The 16593-nt window shown below is 44.3% G+C and overlaps 1 protein-coding gene across 7 annotated transcripts in view; it reads right to left on the bottom strand.

The window, feature by feature from the left end:
• Positions 1 to 16593, bottom strand: part of LOC143293767 (natural resistance-associated macrophage protein 2-like) — a 74735-nt gene that overhangs the window by 9834 nt on the left and 48308 nt on the right. For all 7 annotated transcript variants that reach the window (XM_076604991.1, XM_076604993.1, XM_076604992.1 and 4 more), the window contains 9 exons: positions 16085 to 16151; positions 14884 to 15043; positions 13553 to 13691; positions 10445 to 10600; positions 8881 to 9039; positions 8256 to 8303; positions 7941 to 7973; positions 4706 to 4825; positions 2328 to 2551 (listed from right to left, as the gene is read on the bottom strand). In XM_076604991.1, the coding sequence (XP_076461106.1) occupies positions 2328 to 2551; positions 4706 to 4825; positions 7941 to 7973; positions 8256 to 8303; positions 8881 to 9039; positions 10445 to 10600; positions 13553 to 13691; positions 14884 to 15043; positions 16085 to 16151 (1106 nt within the window). The remainder of the gene's footprint in view (positions 1 to 2327; positions 2552 to 4705; positions 4826 to 7940; positions 7974 to 8255; positions 8304 to 8880; positions 9040 to 10444; positions 10601 to 13552; positions 13692 to 14883; positions 15044 to 16084; positions 16152 to 16593) is intronic.

The raw sequence follows: 16593 nt of genomic DNA, 5'->3' as shown, positions 1-16593 counted from the left end.
GCAACCCAGCCACCGTCTTCATCAGTTGTACAGTATGACAGTATAATATAGATGTAGCATGCACATGACAACCTATATACACAGACCACCACAAACAGAGATGCCACCCCCTGTCAAGTGTTTGTAGGAACAATCAGGAAATTTGGTATAGGGACATTTTGAATTCGGCTGGAACACGCAAACTCCGACCCACATCAGCAAACGGGCACAGACACTGTTTGACCGAGACGCAACTTGATTCAGCCACGCTCTGTCTTGTCATAACAGTTGACATCTCTGACGCCGAGTACAGGTTGATGGCGATCACCATGACGACAGCAACCCAGCAACCGTCTTCATCACCCTGCAGTGTACAGTGGGACAGTATAATATAGATATAACATGCACTATGACAACCTATACACACAGACCACCACAAACAGAGATTACAAACCCTGTCAAGTGTTTGTAGGAACAATCAGGAAATTTTAGTAAGGACACTTTGAATTCGACAGGAACACTCGGACTCTGAGCCATATCAGCAAACGGGCACAAACACTGTTTGACCGAGACGCAACTTGATTCAGCCACGTTCTCTCTTGTTCGGACAAACGATTAAGCTGATTGGTCCACTCAATGCTGTTTCAATGTAAATACGCACTTGATTCGCTGAGCATCATTACGTGAGACCAAGATTAGTAGTAACTGCCCTGGCCTCGTGATCGATAAGTCTTGACCGTCTGGGTAATGTCGTGACAGGCAAGCATGTGGCCATGCCATGTAGTCGAAAATGTACTCATCGGAACAAGTTTGACGTGGGCGTAACGTCGGAACAAACTGCGATTGAAAACACGGTAAAATCGTAACAGTTGGCACCTCTGTGCAGAGTTACAGGTTGATGGCTATCACCGTCACCGACAGTAACCCAGCAACCAGCTTCATCACCCTGCCCGTGTACAGTATGACAGTATAATATGGACATAACATGCACCATGACAGCCTATTTATACACACAGACCACCACAAAGTACAGGTTGATGGCTATCACCGTGACTGACAGCAACCCTGCAACCAGCTTCATCACCCTGCCCGTGTACAGTATGGCAGTATAATATGGACATAACATGCACCATGACAACCTCTTTATACACACAGACCACCACAAGGTACAGGTTGATGGCTATCACCATGACTGACAGCAACCCAGCGATCGTCTTCATCCCCCTGAGGAAGCAGAACGTGACAACATGAAATATACTGAATTTTATCAACATATATGACAGTCAGTCGTGTCCGACTATGACCATCAAAACAGCAGAGGAAGCAACTGCTGTCCAAACTATCTGGGCTAGAATTTGATTATAGTGGAGCCCAATTTACCTCCCCACTCTCTCGGCCAAGAAGGTTTCAGGACAGTCGGCGTTGGGATGGTTCCCAAAGGCCGACTAGCCCCCCCAAGGCTGCAGCACTAAGAGCCAGTGCAGTTTTGCCTCCTGGTTTGAGAGTCATTGTCCTTCACATAAGACTAAGCTGTAACTGACTTCCCATTGTAATGGGGAAAACCACTGATCATAAAGCTCTCTTTGCCGTTGGCCCAAATCTAAGCTTATGTCAATCTGTGATAAAAGCTGAGCGGTTGGCCTTTATCATACACACAGACCACCACAAAGTACAAGCTGATGGAGATCACCAAAACCCACAGCAACCCAGCGACCTGTCTTCATCACTCTGCCGTGTACAGTATGACAGCATGACATTGATATATCATGCACCATGACAACCTAAAAACACACAGACTAACACAAAGTACAGGTTGATGGCGATCACCGTGACCCACAGAAACCCAGCGATCTTCTTCATCACCCTGTGGGCGTACGGTATTATTATAATTATATGCAATAGATATAACAACATCATTTAAACTGACAACGTGACTAACATATCTCCTGTGGACAAAATACAGATTAAATACAGTGTGATTAAATACAGATTGTACAACACAATATTACAAACATATATCAACCAACCCCCCATCCCCCTCTCTCTCCACTAATCCTTTCCGTCTTTCACCACTTTCTCTCTCAACCAACTGTCTCTTATCTCCCTCTCCCCTCTTTCCAGCAATCCTCTCTCTCTACATCAACCCCCTATCGGCTCTCTCACCCTCTCTCTCTTTCGCTCCCCCCCTCTCTATCTGCATCAATCCCCTTTCTTTCCACAAGCCCCCCCTCTCTCTCTCACTCCATCAACCCCCACCAACACCAACCCACACACCCCATACTGCAACCCAATCCAACCCATCCCACCTCCTCCGCACCCACGACCCCCGAAAACCCCCCAAGTCTCACCTGCCGTTGGAGAAGTCCCCCATGATGCCGGAGGAGGAGGTGAAGGTGAGGATGGGGAGAAGGGCAAAGGGCAGCTGCAGCGACATGAGGACGTTGAGCAGGTCGTTCATGGTGGTCATGTCGTCGATGCCCGAGAAGATGGCCACCAGGATGGTCGGGCAGATGGCGATGGTCCGGGTCAGCAGCACCCGCTGCCACCGCTTCCACGTCAGGTTCAGGAACCCCTGGAGACAGGGGGAGTGGGGGTGAGGGGTTGGCAGTGGGAGGGAAGGGCGAGGGTGTGGGGTGGGGGGAGGGGAGAGAGGGCACGATACTACGATTCGATTCTATTCTTTATTCAAGAAAAGGCCACAGCCCCATTTGAAGGGGATTAATGTACAATAATCATTGAGCATCAAACGTGTGTCAGCACACATATTTCAACATACAATCATTTCACAACAACATGTACCTTCTTTTGAAGGACTTGTACATATAGGTATGCAATGCAAGATTTCGAATTAGACTTTCTTTTTTTTTACGTCAAAAGCAAAACAAGCCTAAAAAGTGCTGATCATTCATCAAACAGAAAGAGGGGAGAATAAGTGAGTCAGAGCAGGTGGGTACCGGGTGGGTTGCACCCCTCGCGAGCCACAGGACCCCGCTAAGGAAGCTTTCCCGTGATTTCTACAAAGCGGGAGACAGAATTATTGCAAACACCCTTAAGTGTGAGCCAGGATTATTTATTTTATATTGCAATATTTTAACATTTTTCAGTTATTAACTGTCATGATAAGTCAGTTCAGTTCAGTCCAGTTTAGTTCAGTTACTCAAGGAGACGTCACAGCGTTCAGACGAATCCATATACGCTATACCGCATTTGCTGAGCAGATGCCTGACAAGCAGCGTAGTCAGGCCTTGAGAAAGAAAAAAAATAGCGATACATAAAAATGATCAATAGAAGTCATCAAATGTGTGAATAAATAAATTGAAATTTATAAATAAATAAATCTAAAAATAAAATAACAGTAAACTGGTCAGTTTTTTAACTTACTGCCCAGCCGTCCAAGCGGGGGCTAATCATATCAAGGCTGAAAACATATCACGACACATCCGTGTTCTATGCTCTTTTGCAACATCTCCACTGGCTCCCTGTCTCACACAGAATAAAGTACAAGATCAGCACACCATGTTATAAATGTATTCACAACTCTGCCCCTTCCTATCTCTGTGGCTGCCTTCACCTCTACACTCCATCTCGCTCTCTACGATCGGCTTCGGATCCACTCTGTTTACGCATACCCAGATTCCAACGCTCGACTGTTGGCCACCTTCTTTCTCTGTCTCTGGACCTTGTAATTGGAATGAACTTCCTCTTCGTCAAGTCTCCACACTCAGCTCTTTCAAGTCTAGCCTTAAAACCCACCTCTTCACCAAACAGCCTCCCTTCCCTGGCTCTTCCTTGTCTTCAGTTTTTTTTGTTTAGTTGGTTTTTTTGGGTTTTTTTTCCTCCTCCAGTTTTAAAGTTATGCATGCGTATGAATGACTGGTGCGAAAGCACTTTGATTTGTCCCGCACAAGATTCAGAGCTATATAAATATAATAATTGTTGTTGTTGTGTATGAGAGAGCGGCATTGTCAGGAGCGAGTAAGTCAGAATGCTTGAATAAGTGAGAGAAGAAGAGAAAACAAAAGTGACGCAAAAAGGGCTAGCTCAAAACTGGTGAGTATAATCAGTAACTCAAAACAGTAAGAGTATAAAGAGAAACGAAACAAAAGGCAAAAAGGAGACAAGCGAGTGACCTGGTATACGCAAAATCAGAAAGTTTCAGTTTTCAGTAGCTCAAGGAGGCGTCACTGTGTTCGGACAAATCCATATACGCTACACCACATCTGCCAAGCAGATGCCTGACCAGCAGCGTAACCCAACGCGCTTAGTCTGGCCTTGAGAAAAAAAAAGATAAATACATAAAAAAAAGAACTACTACTACTAATGGTAATATGTATAAGGCACAAAAAAACATGATGAAGTCAACTATAAGCGTACAAAAAAATAATAATAAATAAAATAAAATAAATAAATAAATACATATATAAATAAATAACTAAATAACTAATGAACTAAATAATAATGATATAATTATATAAAAAAAATTAATTAAAAAATAACAAAATAAATAAATAAATAAATAAATAAAGACAACAATGATGATAAATAAGCAAATAAATGTAAAAAAATGCAGACACACATTTACACATACACACACATATGCATAACAGATATCAGAAAGAGTGGGACAGAAACACGAAACGAAATTTTTTTTTTTTTTAAATCAAAGAAAAAAATCTATAAAAAAAACAACAAAAAAAACCCCAAACCATGAAGAGACAGCACCCACCTCCATGACGAACTGACCAGTGTAAGTGCCGGTCATAGTGGAGCTCTGACCAGCAGCCAGAATGCCCACCGCCCACACGTACATGGCCGCCAGCCCGAACTGACAGCCCAGGAACACGCCCTGACCACAGCAACAACAACAGCACAGTCCTCACATCAGTGCATCATAATCCCCAACCAATAGCGCAATAGCCGAGTGGCTGATTAAAGCGTCGGACTTTCAATCTGAGGGTCCCGGGTTCGAATCTCAGTAACGGCGCCTTGTGGGTAAAGTGTGGAGATTTTTTTCAGATCTCCCAGGTCAACATAATGTGCAGACCCGCTCTTGTGTCTGAACCCCCTTCGTGTGTATACGCACGCAGGAGATCAAATACGCACGTTAAAGATCCTGTAATCCCTGTCAGTGTTCGGTGGGTTTTGGAAACAAAAAACATACCCAGCATGCGCACCCCCGAAATGGAGTATGGCTGCCTACATGGTGGGATAAATAAACAATAAAAGTCATACACGTAAAATGTTACATGTCTGTCTGCGTGTGTATATGTGCGTGCCTGAAGTCTGACTGACACAGGAAACGAATGATGAGTGCCCAATGGCAGCCATCAGTCGGCTCTACCCATGTAGGCAGCCTGTTGTGCAAATGACTCCGTGTTTGTAAAGCGCTTAGATGATAGGCGCTATCTAAATATCCACATCATCGTCATCATCAACCAACAACCGGATAAAAAAAACAAAGTGACTGACTCTTAGCCAACATTTTGTACCCATATTACTTATTTATCACTAACACCCACTTACTTCCCTTGGACCGAGTAGGGTTATTATTTCTGTACTGCAGCGAGGCGCGTTTAAGGTAGCGCTAGGCGTAGATTTGGGGTATTTTGGTTCTCAACTTCTAAGTAATGTATCACTCTGAAATTTGGCACAAAGAGAGAAGACATCAAAAGTATGCCACACACCAATTTTTAAGTAAACAGCTTGACTAGAATTAAAGTTATGAATATTTTTAATGTTCTGAAGGGTAGCTCCATTTCGCAGACTAGATCTCATAGAAGCTGCCTCTCTGAGAAGTGTCTGATATAACAGAGTTTCACTTCAGTGACCAGAGAGTGCAATTAACACATGAAAGCTTTGGTAAAAAATTTATAATGTTCACTCACCACTCAATCAAAAAGGGTGTTTTTTCAGTCGCAATGACAGTTCACATCTCACACATGTAGCAAGTAAAGTAATTGAGATAGAATGTCCCTGATAGTCTTATTGCACTCAGCAGCCATTTTTACATTAGTACACAAAATTTGGTGTCATTATGCTGATGGGAAGTGTGTGTGTTTTGTTGCACAAATATGCAAGTCCACGAAAAATGAACGTTTTGAGAAAATTGCATTTAAAGTTTGGTCTTGTCTCTCCTAGTAGACCAAGGCACAAAACAGGTAAATTTATACACAAATATTTTTTTTCAGGTGTCTGTTCATAACATAAAAAGAAAACAAAAACAAAAAACAAAAAAGAAAGCTGTTTTGGTGTTCAGAACAGTCCTGCCCCATACAACTCTCCTCCTCGTTCACACCGCTCTTGATGTTCTCGATGCCGGATTGTCTCAATTTTTTGCCTCCTTCCTTTCTCTTTTCCTGATGTTTTTCTTGCTGCTGACTGCACTCTGGAAAAAAAAAATTGGTATGTGTTTGTGTATACATGTATGGGAGAAGAAGAGAAAGGTGAGAGAGAGAGAGAGAGAATGTGTGTGAGAGTGACTTTTTTTTTGAGGGGGGTGGGGGGGGGGGGCATGTACACACACACACACACACACTATAAACATCCACACACTCCATCACACATGTAAATCACAGGAGAGGGAGAGAGAGAGAGAATGAATGTGCATGTGTGAGAAACTGACTTCACATACACACACACAACTTCAACATCCAAACACTCCATCACACATGTAAACCAAGAGAGGGAAGGTGAGAGAGAGAGAGGCAGATAAAGAGACAGAGGGTGGGGGAGGATGTCAGATAAACAAACTTACCGATTCATTGCATGACAGGCAGTGGAGTTTAGATGTCTTGTTTCGGTTTCCAAGAGGGGTGGGGGGGGGGTTAGTGCTTGCCTTTGTCTGCAAAGTGCTGACTTGCTGAGCACTTTTCCCACCTCTCCGCCGCTTCCTAAACTTGTGGAGGGCCCTAACTTTAACTTTTCTTTCCTTTGTCATTCTTATCTTTTCAAAGATTGCTAAAATAATCCAAAATTTATAGTTGTTGATCGATCTGAATAGACACAGATAGCAGACGCTTTGCAAACAGGAAGTCGTTTGAGAGCCAATGATAAAGCTCAGATCGGCCACGTGACCGAACCGGCCAATCACTTCACCAACAACAAGCAAGCCAGTGACCCACTTTTAGGCCCTGGCAGGCTGGCTGTGTAGGAATTTTCCTATGCTAATTAGGCTCATGGTGAAGGCCGTTTCTTCCTCTCTAGTTCAGTAGGTCACAAGCCTTGCTTCATGGCGTCGTAGCAACGGTAGGCGCGATTGAAAATGGGCAATTTTTGGATGCATTCGATCTTTTTTTCACAACTTTCTCTCACACCCACTCACAAAAACAGCTAAAAACACACACTTTGAGTAATAATTCAAACAAAACACACACATGTAAGGCTTTATGAAACATTATTCTTGCAAAATTCACAACAAACACAAAACACATTTTTTAATGATTTTTGGTCAAAATTCTACCCCTAGTGCTACCTTAAGTTTTGCTTTCTCAATCAGCTGTATAACCCACTCTATGCTTTAAGCTCGCCTTCTTGAAAACTGAAATCTAAATTACTTTACTGAACATTTTACACTGTTAATTCTGTGTTAGTTAAGTGGGAAAATTAGGGTTTGAAAATATCCATACTTCTCCACTCAGTGTATCTTTAACCTCGTGGCTCAGAAGGGAATCCTATAATCATAGACAAGTTCTGCGATCAGTGCCACGCCCTTCTGAGGGGACCGAGATGTCTTGAGTGTGAAAATAAACGAGACAGAAACGTGCACAAAACTAGGGTGTGAAAAATGACAATGAAGTTCTTCCCCTTCCCCGCCAAAGCCCCTTTGAAACAACAACTCCTATTCCCTTTCTTATAACGCCCCAATCCCCCCCCACCCCCCCCACAAGTCCTCTCAATGTCTTCTTCAAACAGAGCTCTCAGAAAGAAACACAACGGCACACGGTGTTGTAGTTTTCACTTACCCCTTTGTAAATGTCGACAGACAATTCGTCACCCTGAAACAAAAATCAGTAAACACTTATGTCTTTGCTGAACAGCAACACACACACACAAACACACACACACAGAATATGAGTACACACGCAAAGAAACGAAAATGAAAGGACAGACAGAGAAGAAAACAAAACTATATATATATAAAAAAATACAGAACGAAAAAGTATAATAAAGTATGAGGAAGTAAGAAGGTAAAGACTACAGAGAGGACAACAGGAAGAGGACAGTGGAAATGTTGTTCAAAGCGAAACACAGAAATGAGAGGAAAGTGTCAAACTTACGCTGAAGACATCAGAGTGCGGGCTCCCTTCAGCCAAGCAATTGTTGTACTGAAAAATAAAAAAAAATATATATAAACAGGAAAAATAAAACCATTCTCTCTCTCCCTCTTTCTCTCCCCACCGACAAAACAGCAGCAACAACAATGAATGAACAATAATAGTTATACTAAAAATAATGGCAATGATGATGATGATGATGACAGCAATATTTAGATTATAAGAGAGGTGAACCAGGAGTCACTGAAAACATGAGAGGAAAGGGAGACAATAAATCTACAGACTAATGAAATGACAAACACCACCAAATCAAATCAAATTATGGTGCTGAGAGCCTCGCCGACCACTAAGGCCATCTCAAGGCTATCGCCACGTTAGTACCTACAACAAGTCAAACAACACCAACAATAATGATAACAGTAATAACAATGATAACAATAACAATAATAAAATTGGGAGCAAAGGGAGCAGACGGACCACTGAAAGAAAGAAAGGGAGACAAGCAACACTATTCAAGTCCAGAACAGGCGACAACGAAAAAGAAAACAAAAAAAACAAAAAAAACAAGCATATAACCAGACTGGTGACAGCTTCACATCAGACAGCTGAAGCCATACACTACACTCACCACTTCAGACGCTGTCTTCCCGTAGAACCCCTCAGCAAAGACGGACACGACGAAAACGTTGATGATGAAGGAGACGAACAGAGCGACGCTGGCTTCGATGAAGAAATATTTGTTGGCCTCCTTCACCTCGTCCTTTTTGGTTCGGTCCACTTGTCGGGACTGGAGGAGCAATCCCATCAAATCAAATCAGTTATAACGGATCAAACAAGCGATCACAAAATCGAAATCAGTTAATCAAAATGACTTAATCAATTCGTGGACAACAATGAACATGATAAAAAAATTTTTAAAAAGACAAAAAAAAAAACCCTCAACAACAATGAACGTGAGAAAGGGTTTACTTGAGCTTGACAAGAGCGGAGTGGAGGCAGATGTTGTGGGAGCATGCTGGTGCCCCCCCCCCCTCCTCCCCACCCACCCCTGCCAGCCCCCCATACCCCCACGCCCAAAGCACCCACATACCCTCCTCTCAACCAACCAACTGTCCACCCATGCCATCCTAAATGATACAGAAACTTCCGAAGGACCAAACAACCACTCCTGACAAGAGCAGCGTGGAGGTAGATCCTGAGGGTGGGACTGGGAGGGGAACGATGATGCTGTGCACCATCACCACACACCACCACAGACTGACCTTGACGAGAGCGGAGTTGAGGTAGATGTTGTGTGAGGCATGATGATGGCCCCTACATTCCCCTCCCCACTCCCCCGCGACCCTCCCCCCGCACTCCCCCTTCCTCCCAACACACCATCAATCTGTGGTTTGAAACCATCAGTCTTTCTATTTGTAACGTTTGTTTTGTTTATGTACTCCATTTGGCTGGGGCCTTTAAGTGAAGTAAAATTTCCCTCCCTCTCTCTTTCTCTCTCTTTCACACACACACACACACATAAACACATGCATGAATACACACGTATATATGCACATGCACACAAGAGCAGCGTGGAGGTATCTAGATCCTGGGGATGGGAGGGGGAGGGGAAGGGGGTACGATGATGCTGTACACCATCATGTCAGCCCACCACAGACCGACCTTGACGAGGGCAGAGTTGAGGTAGAACAGATGTTGTGAGGCATGATGATGGCCCCTACATCCCTCCCCACTGCCCCCCCCCAAACCCGCCCCTGCCCCCCCGCCCCCCACAAACCTCCCTACACACATCAATCTGTGGTTTGAAACCATGTCTTTCTATTTGTGACGTTTGTTTTGTTTACACACTCCATTTGGCTGGGCCTTTAAGTGAAATATATATTTCCCTCTCTCTCTTTCACACACACACACACACACACACACATAAACACATGCATGAATACACACATATACATGCACGTGCACACACACACACACACACACACACACACACAAGTTTTAGGACAGTCAGCATTGGGATGTTTCCCAAAGTCAAAGTATCACACACACACACACACACAGACATACAGACACAGACACACACATACACACACAGACAGACACACACACACCCTGTCCCTACACCCATTCAAAGCACACCCTGCACACCACCATCACCTCACCCCGACCAAACAAACTCCCCACCCACCAACCTTGACGAGGGCGGAGTGGAGGTAGATGTTGTGCGGCATGATGATGGCCCCCACCACCCCGACGGCCTGCAGCAGCTGCTCGTGGCCACAGCCCTCACAGTACGGGACGAAGAGTCCACGGAGCACGCTCACCTGGTCGGGCGCCACCATCACGTACTGCACACCACAATAGTCAGTGAAAAGTCTTGACTGAGGTACACAGTGTATGTAACGTATGTATGATAGTCAGTCGTGTCCGACCATGACCCTCAAAACAGCACAGGAGGCAAACTGCTGTCCCAACCGTCTGGGCTAGAATCTGATTATAGTGAAGACATGTCTTGCCCCAAGTTACACTGATCCCCACTCTCTCGGCCAAGAGGGTTTCAGGACAGTCGGCGTTGGGATGGTTCCCAAAGACCAGCCAGCCCCCCCCCAACCCCCTCCCCAGGCTGCAGCACTGACAGCCAATGCAGTCTTGCCTCCTAGCTTGAGAGTCATGTTAAACTACTTCGAGGTGTCTGTATGAAGGGCGGAAAGAAACAACTTGCAGCAGCACCAACATGAAGCTCTGAGAGATCAACGTTGAATATCCAGATGAAGCACAGACACAGAGAGATTTAACTCTCTCCATACGAACGGCGAAAGAGACAACGTTATAGCGTTTCACCCCAATTACCATCATCAAGATATTGCAAGAGGAAGGCTCTTATACTGAAGAGGTGAATGTTGACAAAGAATACCACAATTTTTACGACGGAAGCTAAATGTTGGGTCATTCAGACACCCACTGGACATCCGAGGGGTCTGTGTAGAGGAGAAGAGAGGACTGGCCGTACTGAGTGAGTTAAACTACTTTGGAGTGTCTGTGTGAAGGGCGGAAAGAAACAACTTGCAGCAGTACCTACATGAAACTCTGAGAGATCAACGTTGATTATCTAGATGAAGCACAGACACAGAGAGATTTAATAACTTAGAATGCCTGGACTATAGGCACAGACACTGCGAGATTTAGTAACTTAGAATGCCTTGACTATAAGCACAGACACAGAGAAATTTAATAACTTAGAATGCCTGGACTATAGGCACAGACACAGCGAGATTTAATAACTTAGAATGCCAGGACTATCAGCACAGACACAGCGAGATTTAATAACTTAGAATGCCTGGACTATAAGCACAGACACAGCGAGATTTAATAACTTAGAATGCCTGGACTATAAGCACAGACACAGCGAGATTTAATAACTTAGAATGCCTGGACTATAAGCACAGACACAGCGAGATTTAATAACTTAGAATGCCTGGACTACTGGCACAGACACAGCGAGATTTAATAACTTACAATGCCTAGACTATAAGCACAGACACAGCGAGATTTAATAACTTAGAATGCCTAGACTATAAGCACAGACACAGCGAGATTTAATAACTTACAATGCCTAGACTATAAGCACAGACACAGCGAGATTTAATAACTTAGAATGCCTAGACTATAAGCACAGACACAGCGAGATTTAATAACTTAGAATGCCTCGACTATAAGCACAGACACAGCGAGATTTAATAACTTAGAATGCCTCGACTATAAGCACAGACACAGAGAGATTTAATAACTTAGAATGCCTGGACTATAAGCACAGACACAGAGAGATTTAATAACTTAGAATGCCTGGACTATAAGCACAGACACAGCGAGATTTAATAACTTAGAATGCCTGGACTATAAGCACAGACAAAGCGAGATTTAATAACTTAGAATGCCTGGACTATAAGCACAGACAAAGCGAGATTTAATAACTTAGAATGCCTCGACTATAAGCACAGACACAGCGAGATTTAATAACTTAGAATGCCTGGACTATAAGCACAGACACAGCGAGATTTAATAACTTAGAATGCCTGGACTATAAGCACAGACAAAGCGAGATTTAATAACTTAGAATGCCTGGACTATAAGCACAGACACAGCGAGATTTAATAACTTAGAATGCCTGGACTATGAACTACAGAGATAAAGCCAGACAGAGAGGGAGTGAGGGTGGGAGGGAGAGAGAGATGGAGAGAGATTGAGAGAGAGAGGGGGGGGGGAGATTAAAGAAATTGGGAGTACCTGGATAAGTACAGAGAAATCATCAGTAAACAGCGTGGAATATCTTGGTGAAGTACACAGAAAAATCAAACATCTTGGAAATTTATATAAGAAGAACATATAAGTCAACATTAAACTACCCGGAATACCTAAATGAAGTAGAGAGACATCAAAATTAAACAACATTAAATATCTAGATGGAGCACGGCGAGACTGATATGAAACAATTTGGAATATCTAGATGTGGAGTGATGGCCTGGAGGTAACACATCCGCCTAGGAAGCGAGAGAATCTCAGTGCACTGGTTCGAATCACCGCTCGGCCGCCGATATTTTCTCCCCATCAACTAGACCTTGAGTGGTGGTCTGGACGCTAGTCATTCGGATGAGAAGATAAACCGAGGTCCCGTGTGCAGCATGCTCTTAGCGCACGTAAAAGAACCCACGGCAACAAAAGGGTTGTTCCTGGCAAAATCCACTTTGATAGGAAAAACAAATCAAACTGCACGCAGGAAAAAATACAAAAAATGGGTGGTGCTGTAGTGTAGTGACGCGCTCTCCCTGGGGAGAGCAGCCTGAATTTCACACAGAGAAATCTGTTGTGATAAAAAGAAATACAAATACAAATAGATGGAGCATGGAGAAACCAATATTGAACAACTTGGAATATTTAGGTAAATCAGAGAGGGAGAGGCCAATCGTAAGCACACAGAGATTAATATATAATGTAAAGCACACACAGATCAATATGTTTACAAACTGGAATATCCCAATAAAGAACAGTGGGATCGTGATTTTAACAATCTGGAACACGGAAGATGAAGCACTGTGGGTCTTGGGTTCACACACACACACACACACACACGCACGCACGCACACACACACATACACACACACACGCTCGCACGCACGCACGCGCACACACACACACACACACACACACACAAACAAACACATGCATGCACTCATTCACACGTAGAGTAAGACACACACACACGAACACGTACACGTACACACCACAAAGTGACGCTCACTCACCTCATAACCAAACGTCACAGCCATGACGGTAATCAGAGTACAGAAGAACACCTCCAGTTTTCGCAGACCGTATTTGTCCAACAGCAGGAAGGTGAAGGTGTCTGCTATGGTGATGAGGACGCCACCGTACAGTGGGATTCTGATGACAACAAGGAAAAGCCCAACAGTGGTTTTGAAAGTACACTGCTACTGATACTGTTTTTTGTTTTTTTTTAAATTTTTATTCTTATTTATTTATTCATATATCATCATCATCATTATTATTATTATTATCATCATCATCGTTGTCATTGTCATATTAATATTACCTCTTTTTTTTCTTTTCTTTTTTTTTCTCAAGGCCTGACTAAGCGCGTTGGGTTACGCTGTTGGTCAGGCATCTGCTTGGCAGATGTGGTGTAGCGAATATGGATTTGTCGGAACGCAGTGCAGTGACGCCTCCTTGAGCTACTGATACTGATACTGTTTCAAAATATATGTGGGAATCATTAAAATAATTATAATGAGAAATCCTGAAAATGAATTCACGATTCACCATTTAGAGGGATTCCGTTATAGTTGATCGGTTGTGTGGAGGATTTCTGAAAAGTTTAAAGGAAAAAAAACAACAACAACCAAATAACTAAAAAAACCAAAAAAACATGTACAAATATAGATATACACAAACAGAGAGAGAAACAAATACGTACAGACAGACAGGCAGGTAGACAAGAGAGACAGACAGACAGACAGAGAAACAAATCGAAACTGACAAATAGACAGAGATAACTGGATTGGACACACACCCTTCCACCCACCATCACCATCACCTCCACCACCCCCTCTCACACACACAAACAGCAAGACTCACTTTCCGTCAGACAGCAGGAAGAAGGCGATGGCGGTGCCGACGACACACACACACACACACACACACATACAGAACGCACACACACACACACACACACACAACAAGACTCACTTTCCGTCCGACAGCAGGAAGAAGGCGATGGCGGTGACATTCACACACACACACACACACACACACACACACACACACAGAGAACACACACACACACAACACACACAACGAGACTCACTTTCCGTCCGACAGCAAGAAGAAGGCGATGGCGGTGACATTCACACACACACACACATACACACACACACACACACACACAAGACTCGCTTTCCGTCCGACAGCAGGAAGAAGGCGATGGCGGTGACGATGACACACACACACACACACACACACACACACATACAGACAACACACATACACACAGAGAACACACACACACACACACACACAAACACACACACACAACAAACACACACACAACGAGACTCACTTTCCGTCCGACAGCAGGAAGAAGGCGATGGCGGTGCCGATGACCTCCTGCATGTCGGAGCCGATGATGGCGATCTCCACCATGACCCACAGGATCAGGCGGGGCACCCGGGGGTACTGCCGGTAGCACACCTCCGCCAGGTGCATCCCGGATACCACACCTGTTGGGGGGGGGGGGGTGTGGGGGGAGGGAGGGAGACAGCATCAGTGATCTTGTCAGGTTTGGGTTTCGTTTTCGTTTTGTTTTGTAATGTAATAATGACAGTAATGCTAATAGTAATAATATTTGTATTTGTATTTCATTTTATCACAACAGATTTCTCTGTGTGAAATTCAGGCTGCTCTCCCCAGGGAGAGCGCATCGCCACCCTTTTTTTTTTTTCCCTCTGCGTGCAGTTTTTATTTGTTTTTCCTATCGAAGTGGATTTTTCTAAAGATTTTGCCATGAAAAACCCCTTTGTTGCCGTGGGTTCTTTTACGTGCGCTAAGTGCATGCTGCACAAGGGACCTCAGTTTATCGTCTCATCCGAATGACTAGCGTCCAGACCACCACTTAAGGTCTAGTGGAAGGGGAGAAAATATCGGCGGCTGAGCCGTGATTCGAACCAGCGCGCTCAGATTCTCTCGCTTCCTAGGCGGACGCGTTACCTCTAGACCATCACTCCATATACTACCACAATACTACTACTTAGAAGAAGGAGGAGGTGGAGGAGGAGGAGGAGGAGGACAACAACAAAAACAAGAACAACTGTTTCTGGAGTGTCAGGTGACACTCCGTTTTGTGTGTGTGTGTGTGTGTGTGTGTGTGTGTGTACGTAAGCAGGTCATGTATGCATGTATGTGTGCATGTATGTACGCTTGTAAGTTAGCATGTATGTATGTAGATACATGCGTACGTATATATATTCTCGTATGGATGGACATTCGAATAGATGTGCAGTAGATGTATGACTGGACACACATGTGTGTAAACTGAAAATATTAACATAAAACAACAACAACAAAAACAAAACAACCCCCCCGGCCCCCCCAAAAAAGCAGCATTACGACCTCCATCGCCATTTTATCGAGTATTTTTTTTCTATTTAATTCCCAATCTTCCATAATGACAACAACAATAAATCACACACACACACACACACACACACACACACACACACACACACACACACACACACACATCGGGTCACTTTCCATCATACCCAAACGAGCGGCCAGTCGCTGCATCAACAGCCCCAGGAAGGTGGACACCATGAGAACCCACAGCAACTGTTGGTACACATGTCACTGTGTGTTAGTATAGCGCCTGTGTGTGTGTGTGTGTGTGTGTGTGTGTGTGTGTGTGTGTGTGTGTGTGTGTGTGTAATTGCGTGAACACGATCGTATGTGTGTGTGTGTGTTTGCGTATGCACGAACGGATGTGTGTGTGTGTGTGTTTGTGTGTGTGTGTGTGCGTGTGTGTGTGCGTGCGGGAGCGCGAGCGCGTATGTGTGTGTGTGCGCGCGTGCGTGCGTGTGCGTGCGGGAGCGCGCGCGCGTATGTGTTTGCGTGTATGTGTGTGTGTGCTGAGGAAGGTGGACACGTTAAGGACCCACAGCAACTGTTGGTACACATGTCACTGTGTGTTAGTATAGCGCCTGTGTGTGTGTGTGTGTGTGTGTGTGTGTGTGCGTAATTGCGTGCGCACGATCGTATGTGTGTGTGTGTGTGT

This window comes from Babylonia areolata, chromosome 19 (genome assembly GCF_041734735.1).
Source record: "Babylonia areolata isolate BAREFJ2019XMU chromosome 19, ASM4173473v1, whole genome shotgun sequence".
NCBI classification, from domain to species: domain Eukaryota; kingdom Metazoa; phylum Mollusca; class Gastropoda; order Neogastropoda; family Buccinidae; genus Babylonia; species Babylonia areolata.
This window is presented reverse-complemented; position numbering and strand designations above follow the sequence as displayed.